General features: G+C 40.1%; 1 protein-coding gene across 2 annotated transcripts in view; it reads right to left on the reverse strand.

The window, feature by feature from the left end:
* Positions 1 to 425: 425 nt before the first annotated feature.
* ADAM12 (ADAM metallopeptidase domain 12) overlaps positions 426 to 19,434 on the reverse strand; it is a 181,647-nt gene continuing 162,638 nt past the window's right edge. The window contains exons 15-23 of one of the 2 annotated variants that reach the window (XM_051801072.1): positions 16,795 to 16,903; positions 16,493 to 16,691; positions 13,862 to 13,939; positions 11,154 to 11,262; positions 8,364 to 8,499; positions 7,642 to 7,750; positions 6,896 to 7,078; positions 2,594 to 2,715; positions 426 to 1,744 (exon numbers count right to left, since the gene is read on the reverse strand). In XM_051801072.1, coding sequence (XP_051657032.1) covers positions 1,684 to 1,744; positions 2,594 to 2,715; positions 6,896 to 7,078; positions 7,642 to 7,750; positions 8,364 to 8,499; positions 11,154 to 11,262; positions 13,862 to 13,939; positions 16,493 to 16,691; positions 16,795 to 16,903 — 1,106 coding nt within the window. In that variant the 3' untranslated portion in view covers positions 426 to 1,683. Of the gene's footprint in view, positions 1,745 to 2,526; positions 2,716 to 6,895; positions 7,079 to 7,641; positions 7,751 to 8,363; positions 8,500 to 11,153; positions 11,263 to 13,861; positions 13,940 to 16,492; positions 16,692 to 16,794; positions 16,904 to 19,434 lie in introns of those variants that run through there. The other variant, XM_051801071.1, reaches the window with a different exon arrangement.

Below are 19,434 nucleotides of genomic sequence, written 5' to 3' on the forward strand. Positions count from 1 at the left end.
TTCACTCCTCACAGTTTCATATTATGGTTTTCAGCAGGTAGCAAAGGTTGACTTGTTCTTCTAAAAATGGGAGTATTCAACTGGGCAAACTGAGATCATGTGGCTGCTTCACTCCCCCACTTTAGATATAAAGAAGAATTTAGTGTTTTAAATCCAAAAAAAGTATATAAAAAGCATCCTTTTGGTTTCACCTGCGTTGCTGATCCTGGGATGTTTGCATCCTCCTGTCCTGGTGATTCTCTATGCATAAAGCCTCCTTGTTGCTGTTAAGAGTTGCTTTTAAGAATTGAAACACTTTTGTGAAGCATTTCCCTTGTTATTCAGCAACAAACTAAGCTGGGGTTTATTTTGGCTTGTTTAGTTTCTCAATAAACATGAGGGTTATGTTGCTGCAGTGGGGAATAACTGGGAAAATGAAATACAATTACACTTACTGAATGGAGATACAAGTTTCTGTCAATGCTTTTATTTTTGCTTAAAGAAACAAAAACTACAAGCAATGAGGAAACCAACCTATATAAGGTAATAATTCCTTCTCCCTCTGTTTCAACTGATATTTGAAAATTGCTGTTGTCCCAACATAGGTGAAACAACTGTGTTCAGCAGTGCTACTGAGAAGGTACAGAAGAGATCAGCTGTAATGCTGCCAACAAAGTAGAGATGAATTATTTTCTTCCATGTCTTAGGATAACCAAAATACACATTTTGATTCAAGAATTAAGAAACCCAGAGCAACACTGTAGAAGTTAAATACAAAACAGTAGTAAATATGCAAAATACAGTTGATAAGCAGAGCGGTGAGGCAAAAGAAATAAGTATAATAGTTGAGTCTTAAAATGTAATTCTTTGTAATGCTTGGCTTCCCCCCATGCCTGTAATGTGCTGTCAGTCTGATCAGGACAGTGATGCAACAGAGATGGTTGAACTGAATCAGCAAAGCATCAGAAAGGAGATGACAGTGGGAGGCCTGATATCTGCATTAATATGTACTAACCATGTCGTGTTTGAGGAAAATGAGGTTAAAAAAAATACAGTTTTCTGATATACAGTACTTTTTCAGTGAGAGAACTTGTGAATACATTCTCTTTCAGCACAGATTTCTTCACGGTTTCAAACAGTAACATGAAATTACAGTACAGAGTGATCCTTTGGCTAAGTACATCTTACACCTCTTTGTGCAGATATCAGGCGTTTCACTGTGTTCCAGGACAGATTTTTCCTTTGTACCCTGACGTATTTATTCCAAAGTTTGTTCTGAATCACTGAGATTGAGTTGGTTACACATTTGATTTATCTGTGAGTATCAACACTCCTCAAAGAATAGACCAAAACTAAAAAACCTACATAGGACCAATAGAGCAGAATTATTCAAGTTCAGTGAAATATTACAAAAAAAGGCTTCCTTCTTAGGAAAACTCAGCTATGGTAAAAATATCTATTACAGTGCACTGCACTGTAATAAATATTCAACATAAATTAATAATTTACAAGTACCTGAGCAAGTATACAGAGCACCATAGCACAGCACAGCACCAAAGGCAGTAGCTCAGAATTCTTAAAAATAATGCTGTTTTAAACATTAAAAATTCTAAGTATTGTCATAGAAATGAACTCCAGCTGGAGTTGAAAGATAGTGCAAACGTCTGTCTTCACTTTTTAAAACAAAGGTGTCAGGTTTTCCAGTCACTTCACATCCACAGCGTTGCTGGACCTGGATACCTGTGGTGGATGTCTGGGAGCAGGTCTGTTGGAAAGAAAGAAAATAGCAAATTATGTTACTTAAACTCTTTATTTCTTTGGGTGCTCATCAATTTTATACCTGTTCAAAAATGCTACTTGATGTTGTAGAATACCAGTTGGTTTCCAAAAGTTGTAGTAGTCAGCTTAAAATGGTATCACTTTCAGAATATCTTACTGGAATGGACAGCCAGGAGTTTGGAATCAAAGTCCCTTCTTGCAGTCTTTTTGCTAGAAATATTAGGAAACTGTATTGATTCTATTTTTAATGTTTCTAATTAAGTAGAATTCCTGTAGCTTAAAACACCTCTTTTATCTTCCTTGGGGCTCACTTTATTCAAATGAAAGTGAAGAATATTGGGGAAGAAAACACCATTGAATATGCTTATAGTTATTCTACTTCCTGATTTTTTTTTTCACCATAGTTTATATTTTTTAAGTGTACAATTTGTGTGCTTTCTGAACATTTTGGATATTATTTTCAGATGATAGAGATTGGAAATGTGTGAACAGGAAATTGCTTCTGTTGGTGGTTGATCTTAGCAGCGTTCAGTTCTCAGTGGAATTCTGTCCAGGGTCTGAAAAGGACTTTTTGGGGAGTTATTGTATTTATTGGTGAGTTTTTATTAACATACAGTTGGGTGCTTACAGTTAAACCCTCACAGGTGGTATAAATTCTCATATTTATGGAGGTCAGAGCAACTGTGCTGCCGCACTCCCGGTGGGAACAACATGCTTTTGTATAAGCAAACAGAAAATGGTTGCTGTGTGGCTCTGAGCAATAATTACTCAAGACATTTTAGACATGTCTTTGAATGAAGTGCTGTAAATCAAGGTATTCATGAGGAGGACTGACCTTGCAGGAGTGACTTGAGGCAGAGCCTTTGTGTGTCCAGGCCCAGCTGTGCAGGAGCTGCGTGCTCTGGTCAGAGGGTCTGCTGGGAGAGGCTTCCGAGGAGGGCTGGGCTTGGGGAGGTCCTGTTATAAAAAAAAAAGTCATGTTAGTTCTCAGAACTGACAGAACACCCTTCACACAGCAACAACTGAGACAAACTCAGAGAGTAACAGACTGGTTTGGGTTGGAAGCGACCTTAAAGATCATCATCAAGGACACCTTCCACTAGCCTGGGTTGCTCCAAGCCCCATCCAGCCTGGCCTTGGACACTTCCAGGGATGGGGCAGCCACAGCTTCTCTGGGCAACCTGTGCCAGGGCCTCCCCACCCTCACAGTGCCTCACCCCCACTGTCCAAATGAACCTCAACTGAAGATTATTTTGAGGCAGCTGTGACTATATATCTTTAAATGAGTAAACCATGACTTATTTTTAATAAGTGGGCACTTATGTTTTAAAACAAATGTTTATTAATATATTTTAATGATTTTGTTTCTTTTGATTCTTTACTCTAGAAATACGGGGTGCCTCTCTCCTGGGGTCAATGATTAATTGGTGGTAAAAGAAAACAACAAAAATTAAATATATAACTTTGTAAAAGTAGTTGTATAAAAAGATGGAAATACTAGAAATCACTTTAAAATGGAAATTCAGATGACCAGAAAAACAAACTACTCCAGTCTGGTTTGGATTGGTAGCATCTGTGGAATTTTTTTTTTTTTAGAGATGCTGCTGTGCTTTCATTCTGTGGAATTAAAGGCTTCATTAATAAAGAACAGAAGTCATCTGCTGTCAGATGACTCTTCTGGGTGGTCCTTGAAGCCCTGCAAACATGGTAACATGTCTATTTGTGGTCTTTATTATGAAGAGCTGGGACAGATTAAGTGGCTCACTCAGGGCACACAAAAACTCTCCAATATATCCCCAAACTCTCTTCAGATCTTTCCACTATTTGAGCTGCATAGCTGCGCTTTTTCCAAGGAATTTTATTCTTTATTTTTAGTTTGCCATAATTATCATTAGTAAAATTAACCAAAAGGAAATAGGCAGAGCTTACAAGCATAATCTAGTTAAAGATCCCCTGCAAAATGTAATCAAAACAAGCGATCAGAGCACCAATGGCTCATGAATAAAGTACTCTTCATTATTTGTTTTGAGCATCCCTTTTTTTTCTTACTTTTCTTGGCAAATGTTTGCTGTTTCAAGAAGGAAATGCAGGTTGACTATCCATAGGCATTTTCATAAGGAAGAAAACACGTGAGCTCAATAAATCTCATATACAGGTCATTTCAAATTTGCTATAAAGTACATTTTAAATTGCGTGTAATGTCCATCTTCTTTTTGACTCTCTGCATAACTGTTACTAATACTTGAGTGGGTACAGGAGGGTCTTTTATATTCTTTTTGTGCCACAGGAGAATCCAAACTCATACAGCTTTGTATGTTAACATGTGTGGGAACCTGCTGGAGCCTTTCAGGACCATGGCTGTGCTTCCCTACTCCACCTCTCTCCTTTCTCCAAGCCCATCTCCCCCCAACAGAGCTTCAACCCTTCAATACAAAGAGTTTGGGGATGGATTTCTTTATCCAGTCTTATACTGAGAACTTGACATGTCATGCACTCAGTCTCTGTTTTTGGGGAAGTGTTGTTTTAAATATTGCCATGAAAAAGGTAATTTTCATATTGAGCAGCTACAAAGACATCAGGTGCATGAAATTTCTATTCTTCTTTTCGCTGATTTTTAAATAAGCAACTGGAAGAATGTTCTTGCCTGACATGCAGTGGGTGAGAAGGGGGGTATTCCTCAATCTGTTTAGATGGGAACTTAATTTATGTAAGCCCTCAGTGCCTAAAGCCAGGCTGAGGTGTCACAGGAGAGCTATTCCCAGGGGTGACTGTGGCAGAAGGAGCAGAAGCTGAGCCCAGCTCAGTTTTACTGAAGGAAAAGTAAAAACACAAAGCTGTATTTCCTGCAATTAGGGGTGAGCTGTAAAATATGAGATATATTTTGGTAAGGAGATGATGATGGTATCAGAGGCAACAACAGAATGCTAAGAGTAACAAAACCAAGAGGAAGAGACCAAATCCAAGGCCTGGACTGAACCCATGGTTAGGATAAACCTGCACCTTCAGTGGTGCTGTGTTGATTTATATTGACTGTGAATCCAGCCTGTAAATGAAGTATATCTGCCTTGCAAGAGAATCTAAAAGAAGAAAAAGCTGTTTATCAGTCCAAAGTTTGTTAAACATGAAACTTGGCAACAGCTCATTTGCTAAAGAATTTTTGGGGTTTTGTTTGTTTGGGTTTTTTTGTGGCGTCTTTTAACTATTTTAATTACATCTGAAAGGAAATGTTATATCAAAACAGTAATTTTAAAATTCACTAATTTCTGTCTCAACCAGTAGAGGGGAAAAGAGTTGTCTTGGAGTCTACTGAGGATGTGGTGCCTCAGCTCTCCACTGCTCCAAGCCCAGAGGCACAAGGAAGCAGCTCATGTTTAAATGCACCTCTCGGAAGGGAGAAGCAGGAGGAGGCAGCTGTGGAGCCATAGAAGCTGTGAATGGGTTTTTGGATGCTCCTCTTCAGCACCATCCCTCAGAACTGAGCATCTGGAGGACATTATGAATATAGCAATGATTTTTAAAGTGCTTCCTCTCGATGACCTGGTGGATGTGCTTCCAAGAGAGTGCTGAAGCAATGCATTCATTAGTATCTATAGATATTATCCAAAGCTATTCTTAAGCTAATTTACTTCTTCCAGGATTTGAAGGAGTAAAATCGTTCACCTCAGAATAAAAGATTTTCTCCTCCTACAGTCCCCTCTGATATAAAAAGTAGCTGTTTCTGACAATGTTGAGATTATGGAGAATGTTAAAGAGGTAAGAACATGAACCATTGGAGCTAAAGACAAGTAAGAGAAACCAATACTATTTCAGATTTCCTATAAAATTGATTTTAGAAAGAATCAGTATTTCCCATTCCCCTGAAAAGGGAAAGGGCTAGCAGGATGGACAAGAGAAAGAAAAAAAGTTTAAATACTTTGAAAGGAATTAATAAACTGGCCACAGTTGTAAAACTTGGTCTAACTGGAGTGAATAAATATCCAGATTTAGAGAAAATCAAAACTAGATACATTTTATTTGCTGTCTCAATATGTAAGCAGCCTGCCATGGAGCTCAGTGCTGCCTCATAGAATCACAGAGTGGTTTGAATTGGGAGAGATCTAAAAGCCCATCTGATTCCAACTCCCTGCCATAGGCAGGGACACCTTCCACTAGCCCAGGCTGCTCCAAGCCCCATCCAACCATGCCTTCCAGGGACAGGGTAGCCACAGCTTCTCTGGGCAACCTGTCTTACCCCTGTTTGTTTCTCTGTTATTTTTCCAACCACTTTTCAAATCACTTCAGCACTGAATCTCACAGCCAAATCCTCCCATCAATCACTGGGAAAGTGTCTCAGAGCAGCTCACAGGAGATAGCCTGGTGTTAACAACATTCACTTCATTTTAACCTTGTACCATATCCAGAATAGCACGATGTCTACAAAACAGAAATTGCTGGGTGCCTGGTTCCTTTGCTAGGAAACAGTCACGCTACAAATGTGACCAAAAGAGAGCAGCCATTGACAAGAAAAGGGACTATTTAATGTAGACAACTGCACAGACAACTTCATGTCCCCTGACTGCCGCCCTCAGATGCATCTTACTCAATTTAAAAATAAAAAAAAAAAGGATTCCCATCTCTATTTAAACACTGCAATGAAAGGAGTGTCTGCATGAAAGAGTGAGGGTAATTATCAGCCTTCTCTTCAGATCTGTGCTCTGGGAAAACAGAATGCAGTTCATGTGCCCCTTGGCAGAGCAGAAGCACACCAAGCTAGTACACCTCTTGCTCTTGCACATCACATCTGCAACCTGCCTTCCTAAACTCTGTCAACTGTATTTGGCACCTTGCTAACAAACTGTACAGTTTCCCCTCTGGTTGGGCAGCTGGGGAGATGAGCCTGCATTTCCCTGTAATATGGAGATTGCTTGCATTGTTGTATCTTTGGAGTGGTGAAAAGAGAGTTCAGGATTCTAAATTTTAAGCCCACAACCCCAGCCATAAAGAAACATATCTACACCTCATTTCTAAACTCCTACAAAGCATAAAGGAAATACTGTGGGAAAAGGGCATCATGAAAGATGAGTAAACACTTCACTTCTCCTCACCACATGCAGATACTCACACAGTAAATACTAAACAGAAGAAAAACAGTGCTTACCTGGGAGAACCTCAGTGAAGGGTTGGCTGGCAAGGGTCTTTCAGGCCCAGCTTGGTGGCCTGGCAGCTGGCGAAGGGGTGGTAGGACTCTCTGTGGTGTTTTTAGTTGTGGCAAATCGTGTGTCTTCACAGGGTTGCTGATGTCGATGATCTGATAGGGCAGAGGCCGTCTGGGACCATCTCTCTGTGGAAAAACATCCAAACAAAAGTTATAAACTTCAAGAGCTGACATAGAATCATGGAACAGTTTGGGTTGGAAGCGACCTTAAAGCTCATCTCATTCCACCCCCTGCCACGGACAGGGACACCTCCCACCAGACCAGGTTGCTCCAAGCCCCGTCCAGCCTGGCCTATTGCTACTTTAAAATTCATGTTATTTCCTAGCTGTTCTCTTCTAGTCTGTTTTTGTCCATCTTTAATATTTCTGCAACCAGAGAAGCAATTAACGGCTTCCAGAGTCCTATTCAACCACTAACCCTCCCCCATCCAGATGTTCTGATGTAAGAACTGACTCTGTCCTGGACACAAAGCTGTTCCTTGCCTGCACTTGCACTGGTCTTAAACTTGGAAGCCATAAATGAATTTTGAAGCCCACATCTTCTCCCATTTTATTACTGTTAGCTCTACATGATATTAAGTCCATGTAATAATTTTATTATATTAAAGAAGTTAAATGAGATACAAAATATATATTCCTGCCCCACCCCCTTCCCTCCTCGGCTTTTTTAAAATTATTTAGGGACTCACTTTTTGTATGGTTGTATTTTGTGGCTTCGTGGTGAGATTTTTACTAATAGCTGTGGTATGTACATGATTAGGCTCAGATGAACTGGAAGGTCTTGCTGGACTCACAGACCTGCAATACAAACACTTATTTGTTGAACCCAACATTCTGTTTTATAACACCTATATTTTTTTAAACAGTAGCTTCTTTTCACAATGAGATTTTGCAAGGACTTTCTGACTTGTTATGGTAAACAAGGAAAGTAAAAATTGTCTAGTGCTCCTGCAAGAATAAAAATAAATATTGATTTTTTGGAAACCAGTAGTCTGTTAAATTAGCTTCTGCAATCTGTGGAAATGCAGCTTTGTAACACCCACGAGACTATTCTAATGAATCTAACATTTAAACAGTAATGACCTCAAATATAAAAGTTTCATCTCATTCCAATGAGTTTAGATAAAAGACCACACAATGTAATGAAACTATTTCAAGCAAATGAAAATAAAGGCAATACTTCCATCACCGCTGAATTTTTTATCCCAAAAGGAAAGGGATATATTCAAACCAATACCTTCATTATTTACTGGCTATCAATGAAATTAAACTAACCCAGGGAAAATGTTGCTGTTAATCCTTGTTGAATGTTTTTGTCAAGGCTGGCTCTCTCTAACATATTCACACTGCTGTGTTTTTTGGTTCTTTTCCCTAAGATCTAATAAAGTATAATTAGGGAAAATGATCATACCTTAATTTCTCTATTGTTGTCTTCTTACTTGTAAACAACCATCTCATGAAAGTCTTCCTTTTCAGGTACATGATTGATCCAGCAAAGATAAGGCACAGGATGGTTATCAACACTCCTATGGTCAAACTCTTATTATCTGCAACAAAGCACACAGAAAAAGCTTCCTTCAAGATCCATCTTTACCAAAATATGTTGTGGATGTGGAGCAGGACAGCCCTGCTGGCCTGGCCTGGCTTTCTTTCTCACCCCAGCAACACAGGTGGGGTAAATAAATTGTAAATTAAGGACTAATCAACTCATTTCTTCTAGTCTGATGCTTGAATTATGGCCTGTTTTAAAATTGTTTCTTTAATATTGGGGGAAAATGGGTTAAAATATGACTTTGTAGGTCCCTTCCCACTATTCTTCTCTTCTCTTTCTCTTTCTCTTCCTCTTTCTCTTCCTCTTTCTCCTCCTCTTCCTCTTCTCTCTAGGTCTAAACATGAATACCTCATTGTGTTCTCTCTCTCTGCACTTATGTTCAGATCCTGACACCCATCAGGATTATGGATATGCAATGCCAACTGGAATTTTCTTCCTGCTGCCAGGGTGAGAGGGGGACAGAGGCTGGGAGGGAGGGAAAAGGATCAGAAATGCTGAGATTGGGGTTTGGTAACGTTCAGACTTTCACATATTCCATCCCTCAGACACAAGCAGCGATCCAGCTCCTTTATTAAGAGATTTTAGGGGTCTCATTGTGCTTTAACACCAGGCAAACAGTCTGAAATCTGCACAGCTGGGGCTCAGCCCAGATGCTGTTGAATCAAACGTGGAGGCAAGCGAGGAGCTGAAGGAAAGCCTTCGGCTCTCAGAGGGATGCTCTGCCTAGTGAGGGGTTGCAGCCTGCTGGACTTGCTCCAGTTTGCAGAGTGCTTTAAGCTGCTTTAAGTACCTTGCTGGGACCTAAATGAGGCACAACAGTGAGATGAACCCTGCCTAGATGACTTGCAGCTGGAAGGAAGCCTTACTTTTAGGAAGAGGTGAGTGGCAGCTCTGATGTGATATGATCGTTGCCTGGAGGAGAGGATGTTGTGATTCTTCAGGACTGCTGACCTGAAAAATGCACACTCCCACAGTAGGGGAAACTTCTTTAATCTTTGCTCTGGTAACCTATCATCACTGGCTCTGGCTTATCCCAACTGATTCCCAGCCAGCTGGCTCCCATCCACTGGCCTGAACTCACTGGGATGCTGGGGAACAGTCAGCACTGACTGAGATGTGGGGCTTGATGGGGACCTTACAAAACTGCAGAATTCTAGAATCTTTAAGGATGGAAAACACCTCTAATATCATCAAATCCAGTCATCTAATGATAAAAATAATAAATCCCGAATAATAAACACCTCACTAAGCTAAGAGGATGTAATTTAAATTAATTCCCTTCTCTACCTAACAGTTAAATATTTAAGGTTTCTTCGTAAGAAAAATGCAGTGTCAAACACATTGGTTTATTGCAAGTCAGCTGGGTAAAATCCAAGTGCCAACTGCAGAAAATTCCTCTGGAAATTTCCATATTTTTTTTATTCACTGTATTATTAAATATAGCACTCTCTTTGGAGGAAAATGGTGAAACTAAAACACTATATTAAACCAATGTTAAAACAATTTTCTGTTAAACTGAAGTGTTGGCTTCCAAAACACAAAAGAATTATCAAAGCATAAAATGTTAGAAGTATCAAAGATATATATTTGTCTTCTCCAGTGACTTAGTTTTCAGGTAAGCTGAAAAAGGACTATAATGCTTTAAAGAATACCTTAAAAGGAAACATTCAACACAAATAATGATATTTATTCGGTGCCTGACCATGGTTTCTTTGCTATCATTTAAAAAAAAGAATGCTTCAATAGTGAAATCATAATGTGAAGCTTTGTCATGGAAATGACCATGGTGTCATAAATCCAGTATTACAACTCACTGCAGCAGCTGGTATGTAGAAAAGAGAATCCATTTTGGTTTAGAATAGTATTATTCATATGAAAACAGACCTTATTTTCCATCAAGTTTTAGTTTATATATGTATATGTGAATAGATTGCTTGTCCTGTCACGTACTCAGTCATAAATCAGAAACATCCCTATGGGAATCACCAAAGTTACAGCACTCCAGGGAAAAACTGGCATGGGATTGTCAAATCCCATAAACTCAGCAATGTGTAGAAATAATGCTGTCTGAGGTTGGCCAAAGAGAAGTAAGATACTATAACCAACGTTCTGCAGACCCAACAAGGGGAAATTGAAATACAAATTATAGAAAATAATAATTTTGCTTTTACAGTCTTTGCAATACCCACTCTTCACTAGGCACATAGCTAAGGGATTCCCATCCTGATACACTCAGTGGAGAACACCAGAGCTTGGCATGTCTCAAGGTGAATCCAGGAGTACTGCAATGTTCATCTGCCCTGGCAACAGGATCAGCTCAAGTGTGGGAGTCAGCTCCTCATCCTCAGCTTCAATCAATACCACTTCCTACTTACTGCAGTCAGCTACTAAACTTGACCACATATCTTGAAAAAAATAAAAAGAAATGCAAAGAAACTATTCTGCCAGGACTATTCTGCCTTTAGTTATGCAAGAAAATTGATGCTCTCAGCCTGCCTTGGCTTTGCTTCCTAAATTCCCAAGCTGGCAGCAAAGCATTTGGACGAAGCCATTTGATTTACTGACTTATTTCCCGATCTTGCAAGGTGACACTTTGTACTTCCATTCTTTCTCATGGAAACAACAGGTAAAACCTGGATTAGCACTGACCTGCCTGTCTGATGGGTCCACTGTCCACGCTGCCACCAAAGCCTGGCCTGTCACAGAACGGGGGGGCCCAGTCGGCCTCGCAGTGACAGTTCTTCTTGTTGTTGCAGACCTGCAAAACAAGACAAATGGCTGAACATCAAAAGGATTGCCCTTAACATCTGAGAGCAGCCCTGGATGAAAAGGGCTTGTAACCAGACAGTGACAGGAATAAAACTAGCAGAAGAAAAGATCTGTGCTGGTATCTGGCTGCTGGCATGACTAAGGTGGGATGGAGCAGCTCAGCATGGAGCAACAGGGATCCTAAACAATGTTATTTATTTGGCAGGTAATCGTTGGAGTTGCCCCAGCTGACAACATCAATAATATCAGGATAATCAGACACCTCTGAAATCTTATTCTTTCTTTGCTTCCAGCAGCATTATCTACCTTCTAACTTCTGTTAAACTAAATTTCTTCTGCCTCCACAGGAGCAGGAGTCTCCCTGTGGTGTTGAGGCTGTAAAGCTGTGTCAGCCCACTCCTATCCTATCCTAGGGCTTGCAACTAGCCTGTGTACTGATTTTTCCACTGCTCCAAGATGAACTAGTTGTGAAACTGGGATCAGAGCTGAGGAAACCCTCAGGGAGCTTTGATATCACACCTGCACTGTCTCTAAAGATACTGTCCTCCCTGTTCTGGTGGTTTTAATCTGAGTTAAGAAACAGTTTGCAAGACCTGATCTATCAAATGCCCCCTGCAGAATAAGAGAGCTCCAGAAGACTGGAGCCCATCACTAACATCAGCCTGTTCCCACTGCACGGAGCAGACAGAGCCAGTAGAGTCATGGATTTTTCCTCAGGAGGTCCCACAGTCCAAATGCTTCTTATTTCCTTTTGCTACCACCCAAGGAGCGGCTGTGTGGTTAATACAGAGGGTAAAGTTCTGTGCTGAATTGTCAGAATACATAGAATCACGGAATTGTTTAGGTTGGAAAAGCCCTCCAAGATCACTGAGTCCAATCATTAACCACTAACCCCTGTCCTCAAGTGCCACATCCTCACAGCTTTTAAATCCCTCCAGGGATGGGGACTCCACCACTGCCCTGGGCAGCTGTGCCAGGGCTGGACAGCCCTTTGGGTGAAGAAATTTTCCCCAATATCCAATCTAAACCTCACTGGCACAGCTTCAGGCTGTTTCCCCCTGTCCTGTCCCTTGTTCCCTGGGAGCAAAGCCCAACTTCCCTCCCGGCTCCCCCCTCCTGTCAGGGACTTGCAGAGCCAGAAGTTCCCCCCTGAGCCTCCTTTTCTCCAGGCTGACCCTCCCAGCTCCTTCAGCTGCTCCTGGTGCCCCAGACCCTTCCCCAGCTCCGTTCCCATCTCTGGACACGCTCCAGCCCCTCAGAGTCTTTCTTGCAGTGAGGGGCCTAAAACTGAACACTGAGATGTCACAGTCACCTGTAGATGATCAAATTGTTTTTAAAATGAAGTTTTTTGGCTTAAGGCTAATTGTTAATATGGCCCTTTATTCTGTGCTAACCCCGATCATCTCTGATCTACAACTACCATGGAGAACCCATAGAACAGATTCATAAATGGGTTTCTCAGTAAGACACAAGTCAGTTCAAAGGAGTTTGGGTTATTCTGAATATGCACTTTTCTGACCAGGTCAGCTGGCAGGCTCTCAGAAACACTATTCTGGCTGTGTCTGCAGAGTAATGAAATATCATTCACAGAGCCCAGACTGGCTGTGGTCAACGTAAAATTAAAAAATAAATGATTTACTTTTCAAAGACAAGAAGATAATTAAAATTATACTGTGTTAGGCTTTTTGCTTTTTTTTTCTTTTTAAATTAAAGCACTACAGGAGTTCTCATTTAAAATTCCATAAGGTCATTTTTTGCCACTCAGGAGGCACCAGAGAGTTTCCACTGTACAGATTTAAAGATGCCAATCCAAGCTGCTGCTCATTTGAGCTCAATGATAACAGGCAGCACCATCAACACTGCTCAGTTTGTCAAATTCAGAGGGATAAAACAGGTTAAAGCAAATTCAGATTCTTTCTCAGGAGAGGACAGTGAATTTCTATGGTTCTTCCAATGTGGCTGCCACAGCTTTTCACAGAAACAAACAGCTCATCAGCAAATCAAGGTTAATAAGGCATAACTTGACATAATTAACATTATCATAATATAAACTGGGTTTCAAAACACTAATATTATTAAATGATATCATCAGATTTTTCATCCTGCACCACTTTAATGCCATGAAACTCATCAATAAGGTTTCCCTTTATTTTAATACTTTTGGAATGCTTTTAATACATTTGAAAATGCTTTTTCATTTGCCTCTCAATTCAAATTCTTCAAATGCTCAATTTGAAAATTTTAATTTCTTTGTATCTATGGAGAAACTGGGTTTTTTTTAACTATTAATGGGAATTCTTCATGATGAAAGGTTAGACTTAAAATTGCTTTGAAGATGACAACATTCCTTTGTACCACAGACTCTTAATTTAAGACAAGATAATTGCTGCCTGATAGATATTTCTTTGTCAAATAAAAATAATTTCAGATAAGGGACAGTAAAAACAGAAATACATAATGAAAAATTACTGCACCGACTTTGACTTATCGATTACAAACAATGATAGATCCCAAAGCTATAACATAAAGTGAATTCTTGTCCAATAGTTATTGACTGATTATAAAAACAGTGTTTTTATAATGCTTACTCCACGTCCATGGCACTTTGTTGCACATTTGTGGACCCCAAAAACACTCGTGTTCTGGCACCGGCGATTGAGGCAAATCTGCAAAATAAGGGAAAAGAGTTTTAACAGGGCTGCTGCTCCCAAGGCTTCCTGCCCCTCTCTGCTCACCCTTCAGGGCTTCTTTAGCAGTCAAAGATTTCCCAGTACTCATACACATACATATATATATATATAATTACGCTGATACAAAGATAAGGACACCAAGATTAGGTGTCTTCATCTTCTCAGCCCTTTTAAATCCAAATCTGTGAAAGTTGAATTTTGCTCTCACCAGCATGCTGGCCAAGCCTGACTTTCCCACACAGCTCCTATTTGGTTGGTATGCTGAGCTTGTGCAAGTAAGCTTCATAACTTCACTGGAGTGGAAATAGTGCTGAGCCCCTGGGGTCTGGGAGGTTTTAAAGCCAATTTAAAAAACAGTAATTTGCATGTTTTTGGGACTAGGAATGCACTGAGCAGGATTCTTCCAGGTACCTGATCTGTCTGAATTTGTGTCTTCACAGCAGCAGGTAATTCCTCAAGGAAAGCTTCAGGTCTCCTCATGGTGTAAATTATCATAGTTCTGTTTACAGCAAAATGTTTTTCATGCTAGTACAGAACCTGGACCCAGGGCAGCCTGAATATTTCAGTGAGTTCATTGACATATATATTGGCTCATCATTGTTCTTCAGCAAAACTGAGACCTTTCGAAAAGTTTTTCCAAGTTAAACAATTTTTTTTGTGTTAAATGTGAGCCAACCATATTCAAAGGCTAATGACCTAAATGGAAATGGAAGCAAACAAATAGCATATGCAAAGTAAAGTAAAGAAGTAACCAAATAGCATATGCAAAGGAATAAAACTCAATATTTTTTTGTTTTCCAGACATTACAGGTCAACTTTACTCTGTTAATAGAGCTGAAAATTGAAGTACAGCAAGAGGAGTGCCATCTAATAATGCCATCAAACAACCAAACAACTGATGAGGATGTTAGCAGTGAGAAGTTATCCTAATCAAAACTGGAAAAGGAAGATATTAGGACTGGAATAACTGTTCCTATTCTGTGTCAACAACAACTACAACAACAACAACAAAAAAGTCAACCCCCCGCCACTGCACAATTTTGCTACTGTTTTACTGCAGTGCAGTTCAGTAGTACTAGAAGTCAGTCACAATAATTAGCATTAAGCAGGGAGTAGTGTCGAAGGAGGCGACAGGGATGCTTAATCAGGGCACTTATCCCCTGGGGAGAAGGAAAAATGGAAAGGAAATTAGAGTGAATTGGCATCAACATGCACGCACGGAGAGAATATGGTCTGATTACAGCAGCATTCACAATTCAAATATTCACAGTGCAGCAGCTCACAGAATTCTGATCACATTAAAATGGCTGCATTTCAAATTGTGGATCCCCAGCTTAGAAAACCCAAGAATATTTGAATTCATATTCTTAATCCATAATACAAATGCACTAATGTCCTCAAAGTAAAACATACAATTTCATAAGTATTAGCCTGTGTGTTCTATAGTGTGTATGTGTATGATTAGATAGATTAGAAAGATTAAATAGTCATTATCAAAACATAATGGGGTGCTTTCCCAGCGCTGAGTTTTCTTCAAAAAGGCATTTTGTAACAGATTGACTTAGAAATATTGTAAGGGTTGTTTTCTGTAACAGAACTGTAGTTTAACGAGGGATGTATTTCAAACCAGTTCCCAGTGCAGGGTGATAATCCAAAGTAATTCAAAAGCATTCAGAAATTCAGAGGCTTACTTGAATTTACCACAAATTATCAAAGCATTTGTTTTTTTTTCCTTTTTGCAAGCAGTCCACTGAGGGTATGGAAACCTCCTTCATTTCAATAGTTCTTGGACTTCTTTCCATTCCTCCCCCGCTGTAAACTCATGGCTGTCTCCCATCTTTCTCAGTTCCTTTTCTCACAAAAGCAAAACTCAGCCATATGAAATCTGGACTATATTCATAGTGGATAATTCACAAAGTTTGCAAAATAAGATTGCAAAAATCAGTTTTGGTGCCTTGAGCATCAATGGCTTTATGTTTTTCTATGACAGAGATAATTTTTCCTGCATTAAAATAAAAGTAATGGGGAGCCACAATCAGCACACAAAATGTACTTTGAAACCTAAAGTGAAGTTAATGACAATTTTGCAATGCCAGGGACACTGGGAAGGTGAATACATTGAACTCACAAATTCATTAGTAAGCCTGTAATGTATTTTGTTGTACTTATTTTGCAGAAAACCTCAAGTCTATATGGACAGATACTTGGGAATGTCCTCAAACGGAATCACAGAATGGTTTGGGTTGGAAGAGACCTTGAAGATCATCTAATTCCAACCCTCCTGCCATGGGCAGGAACATTTTCTACTAGACCAGGTTGCTCAGGTTGCTCAGAGTTGCATCTGCAAATCTATAATCCAGAACAGTGTCCAAAAGAAGAGATTAAGAAGTGACTCAGTCTGAGTTTGAGAAACAATTATTTTGTGGGGAAAAGAAAGAATCCCAAAGAAAAAAGAGGTCAGTTTAGTACAAAATACTTGGCGGCATGAGGGTGATATTCTCCACGTCTGGGAGTATTTCAGAATCTTACTTTTCCATCTTCACACTTGGTTCCTGCCAGTACAAGACCAGGATCAGGCATGTCATCACCCAAATACACGTGGGTACCACGACAGAGGATCTTGCCACCTTCCTGAAGCGGGATATTGGTTTCTATGGAAACAGCGTTGGTACCGATCACAGGTCGGTTTGCTCCTCCTTGACACTGGATTTTTCCACATTTGGCATCCCTGATGGGAATTAAACAAAACCAAAGATCAGGCAGATAATTTTCAATGGCACAAGCCCTCTCCCAGCACCATCTGTTCCTGTGGTTGTAGGGAGGGACCCTACCTGGGTTCACATTTAGCAAAGGAGCTCTTGGAGTCTTTCCCGCAGTTGCCATAAGGATCGCCGGCAGAATTGACTCTCTCGAAGCAGATCCCAGGAGCAGGTTTCGCACCTGAAACAAAACCTAATCAGAACTTTCATCTCATACAAGGTGTTCTTAATAATTTCCTTTGAGCTCCTCTGATGCTTTAGGGGAAGGTGGGATGTGAGCTGCATGCTGATGAAGCCCAACAAAACAGTCGTGCTGGATCAGCATGCTAATGGAAGAGCCTGGATGTGTGGGATTTCCACTGTGATTTGTCTCTCTTGGCAATGCTGAGAGCAACACACAATGCAGAACTCTTTCAGGATTTCTTGAGGTGATATCCCTCTTGTGAATCCTCCTAGGACACAAAAACCTTTAGGAGATGCCAAATCTTGCTTGGTGAAGACAGACAAAGGACAGCTGGTGAGTTAACTCCCTTCTTTTTACAGGAGTCCATATGGTTCTAGTGAGACCCCAAAGAAAATTCTTTTCAATAAAGGCCTGTTTAAGTGCAGTTCAGAATAAGAAAACTAGAAAAAAAATCCAGTTGTAAACTAGAGTGCTGTGTGTCTGTAAAGATCTGGTGACATGAGAAAGGGAAATACTCTGCTGCTAACTGAGGGTGATGGACTGGGGAGGGGAAGGGAACCCATCCCCACCTTAATCCTCAGGACATCCACTCCTAAGAGGAAAGACTGACTTGAAAGAAGGGCCATTTCTACCATGGTGGTACAAGTAGGCATCTGGGAAGACAGGCAGCATCTGGTTCTTATCTACTGTGGCCTTTTATGGTGGAGACATATCCTAATGGCAAAGGAACTTCCCTGGTGGGAGTAGGGCTGGAAATGTCTGTGCAGGCAGATTACTCATCTCTACATTTTAGAAGTTAAAGCTTACTAATAGAACATCTCTTCTAATGTTTTTTACAGACAATCTGCTGACCATTTTCCCCCAGATTATGAGCAACTATGGAATATCTTGTAGGGGAAGATGGATGCCTTCATCTGGAATGTCAAAGAGGTGGAGGATCTGCTCCCCTGCTGCAACAATTAATTCGTCCATGCATGAGTATTTAATCCCTTTGTTCTGCTCTGAAGTGTGGGTTTTATTTCCAGTCAATAATTGCTGCTCTTTGCAAGATTAAGAGGCCCTTTTTTTAGGGCTCTTTACTACTCCATGTTTTCTTTCCATGAGGACAATTAACAGCACAATCAGGTCATTCCCAACATTTCAACTGCTCCAACAGGGAGACTGGCTCTGAGGAGACAAGGTGTTAAGGAGATACACTGGCTAAAACTCTGACCAGAGATCTGGTAGCTGCATTTTTGTACTTCTGACAAATCAGCCAAACTAAACCAAAAGAACTTGGCAGCAAATAACGTGGTGGCCTAAAGGCTGAGAATACACCATTTCTACAGTGTTCCTGGTCTTTAACAGAGACAGAACATCTGCTAGAATCTTACTTTTTGTCAAATGTTTTGAGCCACTTCCAAGTGTGTATGCCTCTAACTGTGGGGAAAACATAGCATTTATTTAAGCCATCCTGAAGATTTCATTAGAAAGCCTTAGAAAAAAAAAAATCCTCTTTTTTTTTAAAAAAAAGGGGTCAGATTCCTAGAGAAGAAAATACATATATGATTGTAAAACTTCCAGTCAGTGTGGATCTTTTCACTAATAACTCAGAGATTAAAACTTAATTAACTATCTGCATTTCACAGTCAGAAGCTTGACTAATACTATATACTGCTGAACAGCAATTTAATGCTATTAAGAACAAAATATTAAAAGTTGGAGAGGCTTAAGACAGCACTCTCTTTTTTACATACTTTAACTGGAAAACTCAGAAAGAAAGGCACAGAAGGAACAGAATATGAGCTGTTGGTTCCCTGGAGAGAAGGACAAGAGCTTGAAATTCTTTGCAAGATTACGATCAAGCTTGCTGAGTTCAGAATATTTTTTCAAATCTGGAACTATTAAAAGGGACTCACGCAGGATTCTTTCAATTCTTTTCATAAAACTACAAGCAATAATCAAAAAATCAACAAAACCATCCAGACAAGGCACTGTGCAAAAAGCAAAAGTCAAATTTCCATTTTCGGCATGTAGATTCCTCCTCATCTTTCCAGGGCGAATATCAACTATTCAGCTTGAGATAAACATTAACATGTGCATATACTATGCTGGCTTTGGAGGGAAGGGAAAAAACATGCTGTGAGCTAGAGGCCAAGTAAAACTCCTTTTTCTAAAACCGAAAAATCAAAATGAAACGAAAATCAAAATGAATGCTCATGTTCCGTGCTTTGACTGCAAGGGACATAAAGGCTTATTTTAAAAACGGTGTTAAAAGGAGAAAGGGCTCACTGAAATACTGAGAGAGTTTCGGGTATTTATCTTCCTCTTTCACCTGGTTAAACTTTTTTGCATGGTTGATTTTTTTTTTAATGTAGAAGTCGAGTGTTCTACAGATGATGGAGAGCAGCCTGCTCTCTTCCTGCAGGAATAGAAGCACATCTGCAGCATCCTTGCAGGGCTCAGACAGCGAGTTTTAACTCCAACCAATAACACTAGACAAGAAAAAAGATCTCATGGAGTACAAAAAAACTCTCCCCTGCCAGGCT

The sequence above is a fragment of the Manacus candei genome, unplaced genomic scaffold, assembly GCF_025592945.1.
Source record: "Manacus candei isolate 608988 ecotype Guabito, Panama unplaced genomic scaffold, ASM2559294v1 h1tg000050l, whole genome shotgun sequence".
In the NCBI taxonomy this organism is placed as follows: Eukaryota; Metazoa; Chordata; class Aves; order Passeriformes; family Pipridae; genus Manacus; species Manacus candei.